The following is a 22,044-nucleotide window of genomic DNA, read 5'->3' on the forward strand; positions in this document are numbered from 1 at the left end:
ATATCCCAAGCCCAAACTTGCCACTGTTTCACAGTCAGCAGGAAAGAATGGCTGCAGGAAAGCCACTGCTAGATGTTTTCTGCACAAGTGGCTCTTGAGATTTTTCTTCTGTGAGAAGAAAAAAGTTTCTTTCTTGAGATTTTTCTTCTCTTCTGTGCTGCTGTGCAAGTGACACAAGGAGGATTGCAGTGTATGCAGATTTGAGGTTGTTGAAGACTGTTTTCTTATTAAAGTAAATATTTTCAGAATAACAAAAGTCTGTGCTTCCTTGACAGACAGCCATATGTAATCAAATAAAACCACTTTTAACCTGTGTTTCTGTTCTAACAGAAATTCTCTGTGTAACAGGAAAAAAAAAATTGGGTAATCAGCCTGTTTTTACAAAACAAGGAGAAATAATCTTCAGATATATCTGGCTTGTTCCATGGAGAAATATCATGATAAACCATTAAAATAACATAAGCAGGAAAAGCAACCAATAGACTTATGAAAGCATTTTAGATAGACAGTCTAAAAAACCCCTACTTTCCATCATCTCACTGGCAGAGGGGAAATGTTACTTCTGTATTTTTTCCAGTTACATGCACAGGCCTACCTCACTGAAGTACTAGGGACTTCCTGGGACTGATTAGCACCAGAATACATGGAGTGTCCTTGTCTGAAGACTCAGACAAAATGCCATACTCCAGAAACTACTAGGAAAAATATTCCGTGAATAAATAAAAAAGTCATGAAGCTGCAGCTATAAATAGAGCTTAGAACATCTTACTTTTAGATCCCTTTCAGCGATCAAGCAAAGCAGTTATTAAGCGCAAAGAAATTACCAGTTTTCAAATGTGGTTATTTTGAGTACATTTACCCAGTAATAGCTGCACTGTTTAAGTTAAAATGCATGCTAGTAAAATGACTCTGAATTGCTAATAATTAACAGGAAAAATATAAAAGTAATCTTTTACCTTTGTTAGCGAGCTGGTGATAACTAGTTTTTATGGCATTCCAAATACATGTATTTAGAAACAATTGTGAAGCAAATGTTAGATAAATAGGATTATAGAAAAATGTCAAAAATAGGCAGCAGCTCAATCCTTTCCTTTTCCATTGGATGAACACAGGAATTTGCTTTAACATTAAACATTTTACAATGTACTGCACACAAGAATATGTAAAATTAAATGCTGAAAAATGATGGTTAATGATTTAGCTTTTAGGATGTGATCTGCATCTGATAAAATTTACAGTATCACTAGGGGCTTCAGGAGAAGGAAGATCAGACTGCTAGCTAACAGAATCAGATTTCTTCCAGCTGCCAGGAAAATGAAGGTCATAGAACTTGCATCTAAGTCAGCTGATACTTGCATAGCACAAATCCTGACCACGTAGTGTCTCTACAGACAGGTGGCATGAAACTTAGTTGCAAGTGTAGAATTACCTCCCTGGTCTCAAAGATTACTTGTTTTTGTTGCAGTAGAATTACGACTAGACAAATGTGTGAGCTCTGAAAATGTAAATCAATTAGGCTATTTTGGAGCAGAAGAGTTTACTACAATATCCCACAAAACAGAAAGAAAGTAAAGACAAAGGTAAAGATGCATTCCCTCTTCCCCAACAAAAGTGACCTGCCAGGCATTTAGCCACAGGTTTCAGTGAAATCTGAATATCTCTCCACTGTAAGATATTTTTTTTATTGTTCCTAAGACTTCTTAAGAAAGCTGCTTTTCTTAAAGACCCTAGTAGCTTCTCTGCCAAAGGCAAGTTTGTCCTATCTTTACTAATCCTGCTGGATATTGGTTTAAAACCCAAAATATTTCACCCCTCTTTGTATGCTTGTGTAGCTCATTACTATATTGTTTAAGTACTTGAATTACTTTCCCAGATGGAGCAACAAAAGGGAGTAAAATTACTACTGCTCAATTGCTTCAGTGGTCTGTTTCCTGGGGCTGATCCCAGCATCCATCTTCTCTGTGCAGTCCTTATTTAGAAGCATCAACATTTTTGACAGAATTTTTTTTTGTGCATTTTCCCACACAGAATATTTACAGAATTGTAGGATTCCATCTTGAAATTCTTGCACCTGAATATCTTGCTGTGAATATATAGTCAGTAGATGAATTTGACCTGTGACTGAAAGCATCTGAAATGATGGCATGACAATGTTGTAATGGAAATGCCTAAGATACAAAGCCATATGACACAGTAATTTCACACATACCTTGTCTGAGAACTAAGGATGAATTCTCAGTTGCATCACCAACAGACATATGGTCTAAAATCTGTTCTGTGAATGTGAAATTTTGCCAATGTAATTTATAATTATTTTACAGATTGGATTAGTTGATAAGGTATTATATGTGATTTGTTCTTATTGACTTTAAATCCTGGTAAAGAAAACAGCACCATTTACACTATAAAGAAATTGTGGCATTTTCACAAACCAGCCAAAATGTGTTAGAGGTACTTTGTAGCCTCAGTTTAAACAAATTACTTGTTATTAAGACAGACTGGGAATGCAGTTGTTGGTATCAATGAATCTATGGTTCATAGAATGGTCATTACTGAAGCAGCAGTCAGGAGTCACTATGTGGAAGATGAGTTAAGTAATGAAATATATGTAGGTCATCAATGAGAAATACATGTATTCAGTTCCCCTCCATTTTTTGTAAGTAGAGGAGAATGGCTGAGCAGGAAGAATCAGTGTCAACTCTTTCCAAACTATTAGTAGAAATAACAAATTATTCCTACATGGGGGAGATTCAAATGCATGCTCTGTAATGGTAATGAAGATAGAAGTGGAAAAGGCAGAGGTTCTGACTCAATTTACAAGTATTATGGATTATTTTTAATGCCCACTCATCTATTGTAATGCATGTCCAGAAGTGTTTAAAAAGAAGTAAGCAAGAAGATGTAATAAACCTCTCCATAAATCTCTGCAAAATTCTCAGTCATAACCTGGTGTCTGAGAGGATCTACTTTTGAAGTGGGAGAAGCAGACAAAAAAATTTTTCTCTTCTGAAACCCCCTGCGTAAAGCTTCAGTTCTTGATCTTTTGTTCTCAAGACACTTGAGAAGGAAAATGTTTATTTCTAAATGGCTGCATGTATAAAGATGGAGCCCTAAAGACAAATTATTTTTTTCAGGCAGCAAGAAGTCTCAAGCTTATTTACAAAAGTGCTCTTTGCCACTGAAGTAAAACTGCATACACCAGAGTGTCTCTCCTTTTTTCCCCCTAGGGATCAGTGATACAGAAATTCAAAATCCCTTCCAAACACTATTTGGCACTGATCTTAATCTTAATTTGAAGCATGTGGTACAAGCCAGAGATGGGATTCTGTAACCAGTTGCCCTTTAAACAAATAGATTGAAAGTTTATAGCAGACACATTATCAGTAAAATTAACCATTTAATTCCATTTCACATAGGCTTATTCATAGGGCCAGCTTAGCATAGTAAATATTAACTTTTCCAGTTAGTGGAAGTGTGCATCTTCCAACAACAGTGATGCACCATCTGGATTCCTTCTCCTTTGGGCATGATATAGCATAGCCTGCTGCCTCCATCGCAGGTTATACATCGCAACTCAGAGGAAGCACAAATCTGGAAGCATGGTGCTGGATAGACCTTTATTCTTCTGATCTGCACCTTTCAAGCAATCTTAGTAATTTCTGAGAAACTCTGAGCAGTTCTACCTGTCAATGCACCTGCCTGCAGTGCTGTATGTGTGTGCTCCCTTTCTTACCTCATTCTGAGTACAAGAAACAAAGTCTGATATTGTTACTAATATCTCAAAAGAGCTGATTTGATTTAGAGTGACCAGCTAAAGACAGTGAGGTTGATGAAAAGCAAAGCAGATGTCCTCAGCATTTTGTACCTTCTTTTCTGTCAGTATGTGGTTTCCCTGTGAAATGGTTTCACTTTCATGACAGAAAACATCTTGGAGGTTCCCACATAAAACATTTATTTCTAGATCTCAAATATATCATGGCATCTGACTCCCAAACTAAGGCTGAGGAACCCATTTTCATAGAATCATACAGTAGTTTAGGTTGGAAATGAGATTTTAAGGTCACCTAGCCCAACCATCACTTTACGGCAAAGCCCCAGTTTGAAATTATTTCCTTCTCAAACTGGTGGATACTGCTCTGCCAGCAGCAGTCCTAACTTGCTTTCCTTCCTCCTCTCTTCTCTCCACCAGGTGGGAAGCACATCTGAACCTCACTTTAACATCCCCAAACCTTTCCAGACAGCATAACGAGCTCCTGGAGCATTTCTCAACAACCACATATCCTAGCTACTTTCCAGACAAAACAATGTCCCTGTGGAAATTCCCAAAGTAATTCTGCTACTGGAAAGCACTTGCATCACAAATATTTCTAAATATTGGGAGGGGGTAAAAAAAGCCTTTCTGGACAAATTCTGTCAAGTTCTTACTGCTCAGTTCAGGTGAGTAGACATCAGGAAAGCCAGTATGTCCATTCAGCCAAATAACACTCATAGAATTAAACATTTGAATATTATCTGTACTGATTTAGAGTCAATTAGGTGTTTATACAGATTAATATTTGTATAATATTTAACAAAAAATGCATATAAAATACAAAAGTATTCAGGAATAAGCTCATTTGTGTCACAATCAGTGTTTCCATAGTGCATTAAAGGCAATATTATAGCTAGAAAAGTATCTTTTATTGTTTTGGTTTTCTTAAATAATATTTGTTTTATTTATCTCAGGAGGACATAATTTAATCTAATGATACATTATCCTTTGGAATACCAGAAATGCCAGAGCCAAAGCATAACGTGACACATGGTATGAATCAGAGAGAACACAGGCATAGCCTTATCTACCAGATTTATTCTATGAAACAGAATGCAATTGAATTACTTGACTATCAGATTTCAGGAGATGCTCTCAAGCTCCTTTTAATCTTACTAAGTTTACCTATTTTCTTGAAAGAATTTACAATTCGGAAATTAAGAGGCTTAAAAAATGTTGCTTCTTACATTTTTCCTTTCTTTTATTGCCATTTTTTATAATGGGTAGTGAAAGAATTGCTGTTTTGTATGCAATTTCTTCACTAGTTTTATGTAATTTGATTTTCTCTTAAAGCCTTGATACCTTCATGGCAAGTTGAAAACCACTGGATGATAACTTTGCTCTTCTTGAATCAATGATAAAGGTAACAGAATTTCAATCACTGTGTGTGGGGGTATGCTTTTAAATTCAATGTTTATACTTAGTAGCTCGCAGAACTACTAGCTAGGTATATAAATCACAGTGATAGGAATTTAATATTACACGTGTCAATGCAGAGTGTGTCTTGAAGGCCCAATTACACATCTAAATTGCTGAAAGGTTGTGAGAGAAATTTATGATCTTTTACAGAGATAGAAAGAAATAACTTCCTAGCTCCAGCTTTGAGTAAATACTTTCTTTTTTCCTACGTGAAAGCTGATTAACTAGAATTGCTGTTTTAAGCCAACAATTTAAAGCATGTATTCGGACCATCATTAACTACAAATCTTTCCCTTGCCACTTCATAATGAAGCTAAACTATGAAATAAAGGTATCCTTCTGTTCTTTTATTTCAAAAGTCACCAAGTTTGAAACTATCATAATGAGGTAGGTTTTGAGTAATTCGGTACTAAAACCAGATGAAGTACTGTGGCTGGAAAATGGGGGGCTAAACTGTGCAAATGGCACCCAAAATCAGCAAAGTCAATAGTTTGTACTTGTAGCTTGACTTCACACCTTGTATGCTGTTAGCTCATTAGGAAGTTTACTCTGTGCTTTTTATCACAATGTACAAAGACTGAGAGATCCTTCAATGACTACAAAATCAGATATCACTGGACAGACCCCTCTAAGTTAAATATATAGTGGCAAAAACCATAAGTGTGTTCTTTCCCATCTGACTTTAGCTATCAGAGAATTACATATTGGTTTCATAGAGAGGGAAATATCTTCATCTTCTAAACTTTTGAATTTACATTAGGCACTTACAGAGATTAAAGATCACTTTAAATGATTTAACTCAAACAAAGTCAGTCCTGTGCCTATTGTATGACTGACTTCAGAGCTGTGGAAAAGAACTCTGTGGAGAGAAACCTCTTGGGGACATCTGACTTCCACAGATCTAATGGACTGTTGTGTGGAGTAGCAAGACATTCCATAAGATGTCTTGCAGAATTTCAATATTCCAGGCTTTATTTGTTTTTAGCTGCCATAGGGTACAAAAACTGCCTCATCAGTACTAGATATTTGTATCACATCAAGGACTAAATATTCTACTTCCACTTTGCAGAATCTTAGAAAATTGGATGAAATTATTTCATTTACTAATTCACCAAACATATCCTGTCGAGGCTCTGTTCTGATAAATACAATATATGAGGTCATTTATTACCTATACATACTTTAAACTGCTCTTAGGCTGAAGAATGGGATACAAAGATGCCCATTATTACTCAGTTGAATATGAAAAGGTTACATATTGTCCTTTTAGAAAAAAAATGACCAAATTAAGGTCTTTTCATCCCTAACCTAATTGCAAAATATAATTACACTTTGTTTTAGGTATAATTAATAATCATATAAAAATCTTTAGCTAATTTGATAGTAAGTGGAACAAAGAGAATCAATGTTCTTTTTAGAATTCATTAAAAATAAGAGTTCCTGTACTGTTCTCAAGTGCTGAAAGTTCTGTAATATTTTTCCATAATACAGAAAAGTTCATTTAATACTCTTAATCCATCTTTTTTGAAGTTACGCCAGCATACTAGGGAAAAACTTTGATACCTTTCCACCTTCTAGCATACAAGGAATTCCTTGCAAGGACATCATTTCAGCTCTAGTTGCTCCCATCAACTGGGGAGCACACTGAGAAGAATCCATGGGCTATCATCTCCCTCAGAAACATTAGGGGGAGAAATGACTGACACAACAGACATTTTCAGCAGTTCAAGGAGCTGATGTAATTCAGTTTCATCAGTTACAGTACAGCTGGGGGGATGAATCATCACCCACCTTTGTCTGTGCTTTTGGATGAAGTTCAGATGAATCTTCTTCTCTCCTCACTTTCTTTACACTTTCCCCCTGTACATCAAAGAGCTCGAAGTAGGGTAATATTGTAATCGGTTGTTCCAAAACTGGGATGAGCTGAATATGAGTGGCATTTTTCTAGAGCAAACACAGGAAAGGGTTCTGGTACAGGTTCTGTTGGCAAAGGTGCACTCCAGGGTGACTCTTCCTTACCAGGATTTCACGGCTGGCTTCCCCTCTTTTCTGGAGACCACTTTCAAAGGTCCTCAGAGGATAAGCCCCTGCTATGTACTTCTGCCTTATGCTTATTAAATTTATGGTGTCTTACACCTTCAATCTTTAAATTAAACTTCTTGATATGTCTGTTGGTATCCAAATCTAAGACATGAATTTCATACTCTAAAAGAAATACATTTAGAAGAACTTACTCTTTTAAACTTAACATAATAGATAATAAAACAGTAAAAAACATACAATGATTTTTTTAAACTAAAAATTTTAAACAGAAAAATGTTGACATTCCCTATCTGTATCACTCTGGTAAGATCTGCAAGGTGCCACTTGATATTATGTAGCCAAATTATTTCCAATTTCTCTTACCTCAGATTTCTAGAGCCGAGAAATAAATTTGAAGAGGGCTCTCTTGTCTCTTGTCATCATCATTCTTGGGATTTTTTTCTTGTAAAAAGGCCTTTCTTAGAATATGCTATTTATTTGTGATGTTGTCTGGTCTTTAGACTTTCCCAAAGATGTATGAAATTTCTGCTAAGATCAAAACTTCACCATGTCTATGATAGGGAGTGTTATATTGATTCAGCTTTCATTTCTAATCAATGGAAGTTCACTGGAGAAGTTGCACCAAACCAGTGTTAATTCCCCCATCATGCACACTGTCAGAAGGTGACGTTTACACTTTGTCTTCTAATTGTGCCTTCAGGCTGCCCCTGAAGCAGCCCTGAGGATGGGCTGGCAGAGAAATCACACAGGAGTTTGGGTGGAGAGGGGAAGGAGCAGCTCTTTAAGTTGTCATTGCTGAATGGCTCAGCGAGCAGAATCCTTGCCAGTGCAAAGGAAGGTTACATGAAGCTAGAAGAAGTATTTGGTCTAGCCTTCTTTCCAAAGTCTTAGAAATATTCAAGGTGGAATGTTTTCTGGATTTGTTCTTACCTTGTATATTCTGGCTATGAATAAGGATCTTGCTGTTTAGGATGAGAATTAAAAAAAAAAGAAAAAACAACTAAACCAACCCTTGTAACGGGAAAAAGAAAAAGGATTTGAAAATAACTCAGCTAGTTAGAAGACACCTATTGTGCTAGTCATTATTAAAGAATCAAAAGTATAATAACCAGAAAGGCCTGGGGCCACTCAGAAGAACAAATTATTATATATGGACTTAATGAATTGCCTTTACAGGTTACATGGGAATACTAAAAATATATTATGGGGAAATATACACAAAACATAGCTCTATTTTTCTACCCAGCATGGTCACTTTTGCAAAATTACTCTTTTGACCGTCCTTAGATGTAAGACAAAATTTAATTGCAAGACCATTTTGGCAAGCAGTGCAAGATTTTCTGAACAGACTACAACGATACTAATGTGGGACAGGCTATCAATTTTTCTGCATTATACTATGCTGGTTACAACTAAATTAGAAGAGAGCTTTAAAAGCATGATTATTGTATTAAGAGCTTTGTGGAAGCCATTAGTAAAAACTATTTTCCAAAAGTAGCAAGTAATATTTTCAGGGTAGTTTTTTCTCTGCTTGTTTTTATTTAAAATGAAATACTCCTATGAAAATTTCTGTTGCTTAGGAGTACATTTGTTCCACAGGGATTTTTATTTCAAGTCAGAAAAAAGCAGCAGCAAATGATAAATTCCTATGTGCGTATTTTTATGCAAATATATCTAGTAATCAATAGGGAAATGTGATAAAAAAACATATATGCTCTAGAAACAGAATTATTTCTATAGAAAATGCTTTCAGAATTTCCCATGAGAAGACAGTAGTTTTAAAAAGTAAGTTGCAAATGCCATTTTTAATCTGAAAAAAACCCCCAAAACTACGGCAAGTTTTTCACTATATATTTATGAAAGGCAGAGAAGTAAAGATTAAAGGGTGCTTTCACTGTCAACCTTGGAAACAGTACCCATTAATTAAATATATGCACAATTCTAGCTATTACATTGAAAACATCTCTTTGTAAGAGCATCTGGTTTTGCACTCCCTGTCAGCTAGTCACCAGGTTGCCATCAGGGAGAGCAGCTACTCCACCACCCAAATATTTTAAGCCTCAAGAACTTCAACAGAGGCCAAACACTGTCTGTGTTTTACTGCCCCTGCTCATTCAGGGGATGTTGCAGTGTTGGTTAGGATCCTCCATCAAGCTTCCCCTCAAGAAACACTTTGTCTTCTTGTCTTGTTCCTATCACCTAGTTGTTTTTATCACTCTCCACCATAATACAAATTTGTCCTTTCCCATTATTCCTGTCAAACATGGGAGCTGACTGATTTCCACTTCAGATCTCTAGAAGACACATTATAAACATACAGAAAATAGGAAAATGAAGCTACAGGTATATACAGATGCACCATAGATTGCCATAATTGATTACATTTGCTTGCATCATTACTTTTTACTCAGGAAGATAAAGCTGACAAGTCATTCACAAACAAACCTCCAGAAAACAGTGCAACTTAGGCCATTTTAGCCCTCTCACTTAGTCCATTCATGTCTAAAAACACATGCAATAAACTCGTGGCTTTCCTTCCCTGTCTTTGAAGGGAGCTGAATCTTAATACAAACTAAAGAAAGGTCAAACTCTTCCTGCATCACCTGTTCTGCAACTTACTCTGTTGTAGAAAATAAAAAGAAAGCAGGTGGGTAGGCTGGGGGCGCGCGGCAGAAGGACGCACAACAGGCAGTCTGCGGTTCTCCAGTGGTTTATTATGTGGCGCAGTAGGGAAGGTCCGGGGAAGGAGAGACGGGGCGGAGAAGCAGGGATGGGCGCGGGGTCTGGAGCTCCGGAGGCTGCAAGCTGTCGGTGGCAGTTGGTGTCGGGCAGCAAGATGTCCCAGTGAGCAGGACAAAATGGCCCCAAGCAGCAGGACAAGATGACCGTTGAGCACCCAGGGACATAGAGTCTTAAGGGGAAGGAGAGAGGGAGTGGTTTGGCATGCAGGCCAACCGGGAAAGCCATAGGGAAGAGGGACAGGGGTAACAACCAATCATTACAGGGGAGGGGAGGATACATAATCCAAACCAACCAATGGGGTACAACTTAGGAGGGGAACAAAGAAGAACAGTCTGGAAACTAAACCATATATGGGAAAGGGGCGGGGGAGGCGTCCGGGCCAATGATCCTCTTAGCTGGTGCATACGTTGCCGCAGGGGCTCATGGGCTGATCTCACTGTCACCATGAGTGTGACAGCACAGGCTGTCCCTGCCCCTACGGCCGGCCCTCTAGCTGGCAACTCAGAGGTAAAACCTCCACATTACTCCTCCATCACATTGAGACTACTTTTCAAATTATTGCATTTAGTTCAACCCATCCCCTTTGAGGCACCTGTTTTAGGCCTGATACAAACAAACCTCCTTCCATTGCAGGGTGTCAATGAGATGTGCCCAGTTTTCTCTAAGGTTTGATGGAACACCCTTGCTTGTTGTGGACACTCAAATTGGTGTGTTCATTTGCACAACAAATTTAGGACTGTCAGCTGCATGCTGTTTTGCTCAATTACAAGGCAATCTGGAATCTAAGGCAATTCTCTCTGTCCAAAGAGCAAGAGTCAAAACAATCACATGTAAAAATGAAAGTGCAAGTGCCCCCCTTTACACAAGCACCTTTCCTGTGCCACTTCCCCTGCAGTCTGACTCCATCCCCCATCATCCTCCAGCAGGTAGGTGCTGGGTAAGAAAGAGGATAATGAAAATTCATAAAACTTGAGTTCCTCCCCTCACAATGACATTTTGGCCCACAGAAGACCTGTGCAGACAAACAGCTCTTAGCCTGTTGTCCACAAATACACGGTGGCTGCATCTTTCCCATCTTAATTCTTCAGGGCAGAAAACTGGCTTCATGTTCAAGTTAATATGTTGAAAAATTCTTAGCATCAGCCTTAACTCCTAAGCTGTTGTCGCAGTTTATCCCAGCAGGCAGCTAAACACCACACAGCCATGTGATCACTCCCTCCCAGTAGGACGGGGGAAGAGAAATCAAAGAAAAGGTAAAACCAGTGGGTTGAGATAAAGGCAGTCTAATAGGACAGAATAGGAAAGGGAAAATAGTAATAATAATGGGAGAATATACAAAACAAGTGATGCAATTGCTCACCACCTGCTGACTGATGCTCAGCTAGTCCATGAGCAGCAGGCCTCCACCCCCTGCAGCCAGCTCCCTCCCAGTTTTATTGTTAAGCATGACACCACATGCAATGGAATATCCATCCTATTGGTCAGCTGGGGTCAGCTGTCCTGGCTGTGTCCCCTCCCAGCTTGTTGTGCACCCCCAGCCTACATGCTGTCAAGGCACTCACAATAAGCTGAAAAGTCCTAGACTTAGTGTAAGGACTGCTCAGCACCAACCAAAATATCAGTGTGTTATTCTCATCCTGAGTCCAAAACACAGTACTACAGCAACTGCTAGGAAGAAAATCAGTTCCATCCCAGTCAAAACCAGGACATTGTATAAACAGGTTCCTTAAATCATTGTTAGAAGCAGATCACTGATCAGGTCAGGGTGAGGTCAGATTTGCATCCTTCACTGCCAGCTGGGCAAGTAGCAGATAAGGTACAAACCCATTCTTTTTTTAAAAAAAGAAAATTTTAGGCAGAAAGTTTAAGGTCAGTTCAATATCAACAGGAAAGTAATCAACACCACACACAAATAACCTCCTATGTTGACTTCTTGCATGTACTTTCCACATTTTGAAAAATCATGAAAGTATTTGTAAAATTCATGGATAAAAGCCAAAACTAGAAAACAAAAAGAGTCACATTTATGAAATCTTTATCAGGCATATGGCTATAGGTGCCACACAGTTATAGTGAGAGGCATCACATTTATCAAAAATCATTTATCAAATGACCAGTTTTCTTTGTACATAAACAGCATTGCAAAAAAATTCAGATTGTGAAATGTTTTATATTCAAAACTGTGTGAGGAAACAATTTTCATGGAATTAATCTCCAAAGCTTCTTAAGACAGTTAAACTACTTTAATTATACAAATTATAAGCATCTGGGTTTGACTATTTTAATGTAATTCCTGATAATTTTCCTTTTCAAAGGGAAAAATAAAAATGGAAAATTCAAAAAATATAAAACGTTCATTTGTTTTGAATATAAAATATCAGCATGAACAAATATTGCCAAATGCAATGCCATAATTTTGACCAATACATGCTGAGCCAAATATTAGTCTGTGGTGGAAAACTGAAAATCAATAAATTTTTTAATGGCTTTGAGAACCAGATTTTGGATGAAAGAGAATGAAGTAGGAAAAAAACTTACAATTTAGCATTCAGTGGATGTTCAGACAGTGTAATTTACATGTATAGGAGACAGAGGGAAGTCATTAAAGGAAAAGCAAATTATGGGATGGTGTAAGTCAAAATCTGTTCCTTTAGAACTTTAATTAGCTACCTTCATCATTGCTTTTCTCTTGTAGGCTCTTCTGCCCCATCTCATTCAATTTAAACCAGTCTAGTTCAGCACCTAAGTTCAAGGATAAATTATATGTTTTAATAAATACGCCCAGTCTCTGACAGGCTCAGTTTACAGATTGCCACTCTTTGTGATGTCACTAAACTTAGGCCAGCTTTGATGGAAGATCCACTCACTTTACCACAGCCCTGATTAATCTGTCTTGTAAGCACAATCTGAGGAAAGCTCCTTATGATTTTAGAAATACAGTAAGAATTTCATGTGAAACATTTATTTTAAAGGATTATTTTATTTGATTAAATATAGCATTGCATACTGTTGTGCACAGCATGATTTATATGGTGTGTCTGAAATTACATTTATTGTGTACTGTCCATGCAGTTTCAGCTTTCAATGAACCATAGGCTGTCATTTGTGGGTTTGAGTTAATAGTTCATTCATATGTGTAGGGCACTTCATGTTCCTCAGCAATCATCCCATGATGTCTTTAAGGTCCGGAAAACATCATTAGATCAGTTTACACTTGATTTATGTTTTCAAGGCTGTCACCACAACAAGGTCTAGGATGTGGTCCATTTCTTTGTCAACTGAAAGCTGAGATTTTTGGACACTGTTCGTGGGGAAAGGGTGAAAAATATTTAGAACTGAGTGTGTGCAAAAGTGTTTCAAAGGACGGCATTATCTTCAGTCCTGATCTTTCTGGCCATCTTCTCTACTGTTACCAATTTTTCTACATAATTTTTGACTACTAGTTCTGGTGCATTTTCCTCTACAGGTTTTACCAATGCTATACAGCATGTCATATTCCTACTCCTACTCAGGACTCCCACAACCACTTAGCCATTGTCTCGCCCACGGGAATAGGAATTCAGAATGAGTCAGCTTTCTGCTCAAAACCACAAACTTTTCTGAAGTCACTGCATGCCAGGAAACAAAGCTTCATCCTGTGCACACAATTTTATTCTTACATATATAAACAGATATTCAGAGGGCATTTTGTTTGAAATGGCCAAGGCTGCAGGATGAACCAGCATGTGGGTGTGCATGGAGTTTCCTCCCCAGGCTGGGCAGGGGATGGAGACACTCCCTATACAGCCGATCCTGTCCCAGGGAAAGGTCCCAGTCTCTAAAGCCAGAACCAGCCATAATGTCAGGACAGGGATGCTGGAGCAGGTCTCATAAGCTATGGTAGCTGTTTCCCATTTTAAAAGTAATAATAATACATGAGCTGAAAATCTTTAGAAGACAAATAATGAATTCAGCAATAAATCTCTTGTCATCTTCCTTTTTGTTTCTTACTGCCATTCTCTCAACTAATCTATCTAATCACATTAAAAACATTCTGGTCTAGTGATTACACATTGCCATTTTCTTTGCTATAATAACAATTAAGAGTGGAGTTGTAATGTCTTATATGAAGAATGTTTCAGTTTTTTTCAAAACAACATACAAATAGCAAAAGTCTTATGAACTGCTTATGAGCCACAACCTGTTAATAGTTGCTGTGACCCTTTGACAAGTCACTTAATCTCCCCTTCTGATTTTTCCTTCAATAATAGCTCATATTTTTCTTACAGAGTTTGATATTAAGACTAAATAGAAATGTTTGAACAGCATGTTTAGTATAGCAAGAGCCACCAAAAAATGAGTGTATGTTTTGAATGAAAAATACAATATTATATAATAAAAATATATTATTATTATTATAAGATTCTAAAATTGTATAATAAAATACATACAATTCAAATACAATGAAGTGAATATTGAAGTAAATGAAACAGAACATGGGAACTGAATCGCTGTTAAAACAATTTAAAAATTAGCACTGTTTGTAAATAGGTGTCCCTCAAGGTCATATTTCTATAAAATACATTTTTAAAACGTTGCTCAACTTTTAAATTAATAGCAGTTTACTTATAGTCCTTTAATTGTCTTTTAATTTCTTTATTCTCAAACCATAGAGAGTTGTTAAAACCTTTACAAGATCTGAAATGAGCAATATCCGAATATAAACCAACTTTAATCTTTTTTGGTTTAAAGCACTGTGTTGGGAAAGACTTTAAAGAAATTGAATTCATTATCCTTAGTTGTAACTACAATATAAACAGGCATACATTAAATACTATAATCACCACATTCTTGCCATTACCTTTATGTTCATACTTAAAATAAAGCACATTTACAGTTCCACAGAAACTGCAGACACCTCAGAACCTTGAGGCACTTGCAATGTTAATCTAAATTTGGGGCAAAATGATGTAAGAGCTGACTTCCCAGAGCCCTGGTGAGGGGTGATGCCTGTGGAGAGCAGGTGTGGGTGGGGTAAGGCCATGGGGCCAGGGCAGTGGGGTGGTGCTGCACCAGCAGGGACACTGCTGGTCACTGCCTGGCTGGAGAAGATGGGAGCTGATTTTGCTGCTTGTGTTGCTTTCTAAATAAAGCATGGCAGGAGACAGCCCTGCATATATTGTGGATAGGAGGAAGAAGTCCCCACACCATGCCCAAAGGGGAAGGGATGTGAGAAAAGGACATGAGCTAATCTGCTGCTTCCTTCTCCTTGCTTAGCCTTCTGCCTCCACTGATTGGGAATTACTCCACTGCAGGTGCAAATGCATGAAATTGGGGTCCTATTAGAAGGAAACCCTCAAAATTTAAATGTAAGGACCAAATCGTGAGATGTTTAACGCATGTGCAGCCACTAAGCCTTTTATTACAAAACTTCATTACTTTCTTTGTCCACAGCAAGTTAAATCAAATGTGTCGCCAATTGCAAGACTTCTCACCTACTTGACACATTGGCATGAGACATTGGAGAAGTCTGGCATAGGACTAATTATTCTTAGTTGCAAAAACTTACTCTGCTTTTAGAATAGATTTAGGAGAGGGGAGAAAGGTGTGGGGAGACAATGTTGAAAGAAGAAAGGCATCAACTGGAAACACTCACAAGAGCACTGTTGCTTAAACTATGAAAACACTTTTAAAATATGTTATCCTCCCATTTTGTCTTTATTAATTTTTTCTTCACTTCTTCTTCATGTATTCAATCCTCATCACCCACCCCTGCCTATGCCTCTTCATGGCTTCTTCTCACAACAGATACTTTACAGACAGTGCCACTGACTTATTTGAATTTCAGGTAATAGAAGCAAATAACATTTTAGAGGCAGAGAAATGAGTCCAGAACACTTACGGCTTATGTTTTTATATGTTGCTATACTGCAGTGTTAAAAATGATGGGCTGTAATTACTTTAAAATACAATTTCCATTTTGAACATCCTAGGAAAATGCTTTCAACTAGGTGAACTCTTAGCTCTTGACCTCTGTTCTGTGCACACTTGTGAATAGCCATCTGGAAAGGCTGCACGTATTGTTACTCTTCCTGCATGTGCATATGATTACTGACACCAAGGAGTACATAGGAGTGACCTTTTAATGCTCCTATGCTGAGCAAACTGTAATTCATTTTTAATTTAATATGAAATAGAGTTTAATGATAATCTCAGAATGAATTCAAGAAAGAATATAAAGTCTAAACGAGTAAAATCATTCATTGAAAACCATTCACATAACATACCATTTTACTACTATGCAAATAAGGAATTTGCATGATGATGAGTGTTTTTTTAAAAATTATTTGTGGCACACAGTTGTAAAAACATACCTATGTACAAGTCCATATATTAATTTAATTGAAGTCTATTTTTTGTGTCATTGTTATTCATTTTAAGGATATATGCCATCTCTTAAATACCTATGTGTCCTTCTTACTATTTTTGGTGTATCCATTGAAAAATTTAAGGCTGCATCAACTGAAAATCCTATAAAATATTCCCCTGAAAATATTCAATCTAGCACTCCAAAACATATCCTGCTCATAAAAACGGACTGCTAATGGGATCACAAAGTTCTAAATTAGAGCCAGAAATAAAATCAGACTAATCTAATAACTTCCTCATGAAAATTTTAACAAAAGACAAATTAATTAAATTAAATTAAATATGCCGGTAGTCTAGAGTAAGAAACTTCAGAACGCTCCCTTTACATTGTTCTGGTAAACTAAATGGAAATTTCAGACATTCAAAATGTCTGACATCGGAAAGGATCACTGGAAATGTCCCTGTCCAACGTCCTTTCTCAGAGCTCAGTGCCAGGTCCTCTACACCATGTTGCTTGGGGCTTTGTTCATATTGTTGATAAGTATCTCCAAGGAGCAAAACTCCATAACTTCTTTGGGCAATCTGTGCCAGTTACCATCGCAGCAGGAGTTTCCTGATGTTCAGACAGAACCTGCTGTGTTTCAGTTTGTGCCCACTGCCTCTGATCCTGAATATCGCTGAGAAGGGTTGGTCTCCATTTCCTTTGCACCCTCCCATCAGGTATTTATTTGCATAAGATCCCTCGAGTCTGCGCTTCTTTCTTCAGGCTGAACAGTCTCTCAGCTTTTCCCCTCACAAAGAATCCTCCAACCCTCTAAGCACTGTTGTGGCCCTGACTGGACTCAATCCAGTAAGTATGCATTTTTCACTCACTGGGTGGCCCAGCTCATTGTAAAGTAATGGGGACTGTTCCCATCCCGTCTTTCAGATGTCTGAAAATGGTTCCCAGGTAGATTTGGTCCATCATCTTCCTCAAGACTGAGCTGACACTGACCACTTCAGGTTGCCCAGATGCTCCTTGCCCTTCTTGAAGACAGAAGTGACACTTGCTCTCTTCTAGCCCTCAGGAGCTCCCCCAATGGCTTTGACCTTTCAAAGATGGTTGGAGTGTTCTCAGTGACACCAGCCAGGTCAGCACTCTTGAGTGTGTTCCATCAGGTTCCACACACTTGCCTATGCCCAGGTGGCTCAAACGTGGCTAGCCTGATTTTCCTTCACCAAAAGTACACCTTCTATGCTCTACACTTTCCAGCTTGCCTGTGGCCTGGAATAACTGAAAGACAGTCTTACCAGTAAAAACTGAGGGGAAAAAAACTCAGCTTTGCCATGATCTTTGTCACCAGGTCTCATCCTTGATCTGACCAGCCCTGGAGAGCATGGAGAGGATTATGTATCTACAGTAGTATTAAGGAATTGGTTGTGTGCTGATGTGGAACCCGAACCACCCTTTTATACCACATGGAGTCCCTCTCAATACTTTCTCCATTGCGTTGGTGATGCCCTGCCTCTGGGGGATGTGAATCATGGATGCTAGTCCTCCCTTTTTCCTCCTGCTCCTTGTTCTTCCCTTTTCGTAACTTATCTTTAAACTAATGTTTTCCATAGCTTGCTACCTACAAAATAGCTAAGAGGAAAATTCTTCTGGGTAACCTGTGGACGCATATATTTGTGCAAGATTTCAGCTGCTTTGAAGGATTGTTTTGGATTGTTTCATTTTATTATGGTGGAAAACAGCTCTTGTGGGAAAACTAGAATTTTGCACATGTAATTAGGAAGGTATGATACTCTATTTCTGGAGATGCACAGTCAAGAGCTGGGAGATTTTGGCGCTTACTAAAACAGATAGATTTTGAACATCTGAAATTGCTCCTGAATATATTTTGATTACGGTGTGAGCAAGGCAATAAAAGAGTCCCTTGAGAGAGAAAAGATCTGGATTCATATATTAATATTATTTGGCTGGGAATTGGTTATCTCCCAAGACAGAACTGTTAGGTTTCTCATTGATAAACTTTTCTATTGGCTTGAGGAAAGAGCCAGTCTGCAAACAGGGTGCTGAGCCACATTTTAGGAAGAAACAACAATCAGTTGCTCCCACACTGGTCAGTGACAAACCCCCTTTTAGCCTCCAACATGATTTTGGATTTTGATCCCAGACCCTTTGTATTTTGCCATGCTATTGACTCCTGCTCTTGACTCTGCAGGCATCACAGCATATGCAAATCCAGATCCTGGCACTGCATATCAGTTGAGATATCCCTAATACCAACATCAGGTCTGCTATCAGAGGGAAAGGAACTGTTTTATTGCACTGGCTTATGGAGTTCAACATTTAAAGGGGTTATGAAACTTTATTCTGCTTTTCTGTATAGAAAAAGAAGCTTCTCAAAATTTTGTGCCTTGTGAACAATGACTGAATTTGTGGATGTAGTCAATACTTGCTATACCCTTGCTAATTCTGCCAGCTGCATCACAACTGTTTCGATAACTGCATTTTTTTGTTCTTGTTCGAGCCGACTTTTAGGGCCAAGGGCTTTAATATTTTATTAAAAAATAAACACACTGTTACTGATAAAAAGCTGTAAATGGGAATCCAGATGCCCTTGAAGTCTCTGTACTGTACCCCAAACTATTTTTTACTTTCATAAATTTTAGAACAATCTGATGATTTTTGAATTTTGGCACTGACAAGGCTGCTATTACATCAGTCTTTTAGAGCTTTGGGGATTTTATGAATGTTCTCTAACTGCAAAACAGTTCCCCATCCATAATGTGGGTACAGTTCATAAAAGAAAAAAGGCATTAACATTAATGAGGCAGTTAAATATAAAAAATAAAGCCCCACTATAAGAAAATCTCTAAAAATTATATAGCTGTTTTTTAATGCTACTAGTCACTCAGCCACTCCTTATGGAAATTCAGTGTTCTTTTGTAAAGCTAGAATCATAGCACTGAAGAACAACCAAAAATGAACTTTGGCCTCTCTTTCCTCAAAGTCATCTTTATAGGGAGAAACAAACAAACAAAACCCACAAAACACACACACACAAAACTTAAACAAAACAAAAAAAAAAAAGGAAAGGGTTTGATCTCTGATTAACTTCAGCAGTTTCTCTTTTCACAAAAGTTAATGGTTTATCCAACTCTTCAGCTTCTTCATTCATCAGAGGCAAATCTGTCTTCCACTTAAACATTTTTGGAAAACATTATGTGGAGATAATGTAAAAATTACAGAACACAGCAGTGCCATACTTTGTACATTTTAATACACACCATATCCCCTGATATAGCTAGCAATTAAATGGCTTCAGTTGGTCTGCAACCTTACAGCACTCTGACTCTCTGGATCACTTTTTTACCTATATCTGCCTCCATAAGTAGCATAGTGAAGCTCATAAAGTTGATCCAGGTTACTAACAGACACAAAGTCAAGCACACAGGAAAACTGTGAAAGGGCTAGGGCAGAGTTCAGAGCCAACTGAAATGACTTTGCCTTTGAGAAACAAGGCATGCATATCTAATAGTCAAAATAGGATAGCCTAGCAAAATGAAATATATATAGGTATATGTATGCAGTCTCATGCTAATAATTAATTTGTCTTGCAAAGGGTAAGCACTGTTCAAAGCACTTTGAAAAAATTATGAACAACCTCAGATAGAGGTTGCTGTCAAATAGAATAGAACTAACTGTGATTGAGGTCTGTAGCAGTAATTGATACAAACATTGACATTAATGCTGAGATACTTACATGGAAGAACTAAGCATCTCATAAACCTCTTTCCATGCAAAAACTGACCTTTTACACTAATGACAGAGTTGCCTGTCGCTTTCTACCCAACTGCTAGAATGAACCCCTTTTCATCCTTTTTCTATATCCTTTTTAGGACAGTTGTAGCTCATGATAATGATAAAACAATTACAAAATGGAATACCATTACATCTTTAATCAATAAAATGTCCTTTCCTGAGTCTTGTCTGAATAGTTTGTGCTAGAAATTGGCTGAGATCACTGCAAATCAGTATAATAAAATGATGTTGACCAGTTCCTTTGGTCAAAATGAAGCAATAAAAAGCTTTTCTGTTAACTTTATGTTTTTATTGATAGATAACATACTGGAGACCACACACATTACCGTTATATATGAGAAAAAACATAGCTGTTTCAACAGACAAAAATTAAAGTGCAGTTGATTCATTGGCTCCTTTAAGAGCGCTGGCATCTGGACCACATGCACTTCAAAGTCAAATGCTGTACTGAGATGTGCTGCTTTGAAGTACAGCTGCTGATCCAGACAAATTTTGGAGCCTAAACCAGCATATGAATCTGCTGTACTCTGAAAAAAAATCTATTTCAGATGCCAGTTTTAACTCAGTTTAGAAAATTGCTGTCTGGATCGGCTGAACTTCAAAGCAGAACATCGCAGTGCTGCATTTCCCTTTGAAGTACAGCTAATCCAGATAGTGGATTTTCTCTCCCTCCTCTTTTTTTTTAAGTAGTTAAAATTGGCATCTGACCTTACTAGCATTTCTCTTTACCATCTGCACATTCTTCTTCCCTTCTCCCTTATTTTCTCATCTTTTGACCCCTGAAAAATACAGCAAGATTCACTATCTTGTTAGCTCCTGCATTACCAAAGCTACTATAAAGCCGGTGGTTGTGGGGACAGCCTATATCAAGTTACATAATGGACAGTGGCCAATTACTGCACATGGCTTGTCATAAAGTTTGTTAAATAATACTTAATTTTACCATCCAAGAAAAATAAAGCTCAAAGCAAATCCCTTGTAAATGTTCACATTCAAAACATTTGCAATGACATTCTCATGGTTCCGCTAACTCATGTTAATGGCCATTAGCACTGCTTTAAAAAGTAGCTGAGCTCAGTAGCATCTCAACTTTAAGAAATTTTCAGTTATTTTGTCACAGAAAAGTCTCCTTCACAGGCAAGTCAGGAAAGCCTTAAGGAAATGGTTTTACTAGAGAAAGAATGAGATTACTACAGGCAAAATTTGCACAGCTTCTGGCAAGGGGAGCCAAGGGTAAATGCAGTTCCCTCACCAGGACATGCTCCCATATGATACACACATAAGGGATGATGTCGTTTGCCACTGAATTAAAAGACAGATCACGAAGAAATGTTGCACCCTGTTCAAATGGCAAAAACAAAGCAAAAAACCCCTCACCCAAATGCATGTTAGTACAAGAGGACAATTTAATGACAGCATCTCTCATTTGCTGAGAAATAGCTCTGGAGAGAGAAAGGACTGGACAATGACCAGCATTTTATTTACACAGATCATGAGACTTGTCACTTGGGTGATCTGTTCTTGTCAGGCAACCTTTAATTAGAAAATTCCTAGAGAGAGCTCATGCTCCCACTAGGTGCTTATTAAAAACTAAAGAAAAAAGGAGTGAGTAGAAAAGCCCAAGGAATGGACGAGAGAACTCAGGTTACACTGAAAGGCAAGAGACAGCTGCTGCAAGCACAGGGAGAGGCACTCAGGATGGGATGCTGGATTTTGAATGAAAAACTCTCAGTGCTGTTATTAGTGAGTATTTTTACCATTAAAAATCTAATTGGATATATATAAATATTTTAAGCTTGTTTAAAAGACATTTTATGGTTTGCTTACAGTAACACTCCCAAGCTTAATGTAAAACTTGCTATAAAATATTCAA

The 22,044-nt window shown here is 37.8% G+C and overlaps 1 protein-coding gene across 1 annotated transcript in view; it reads left to right on the plus strand.

Moving 5' to 3' along the window:
- The first annotated feature begins 21,869 nt into the window (after nucleotides 1–21,869).
- The window catches only part of NOX3 (NADPH oxidase 3), a 38,816-nt gene continuing 38,641 nt past the window's right edge, over nucleotides 21,870–22,044 (plus strand). Inside the window, exon 1 of the mRNA XM_085057398.1 lies at nucleotides 21,870–21,914. Coding sequence (XP_084913524.1) covers nucleotides 21,870–21,914 — 45 coding nt within the window. The remainder of the gene's footprint in view (nucleotides 21,915–22,044) is intronic.

The sequence above is a fragment of the Lichenostomus cassidix genome, chromosome 3, assembly GCF_008360975.1.
Source record: "Lichenostomus cassidix isolate B80296 chromosome 3, HeHo_3.0, whole genome shotgun sequence".
Lineage (NCBI taxonomy): Eukaryota > Metazoa > Chordata > Aves > Passeriformes > Meliphagidae > Lichenostomus > Lichenostomus cassidix.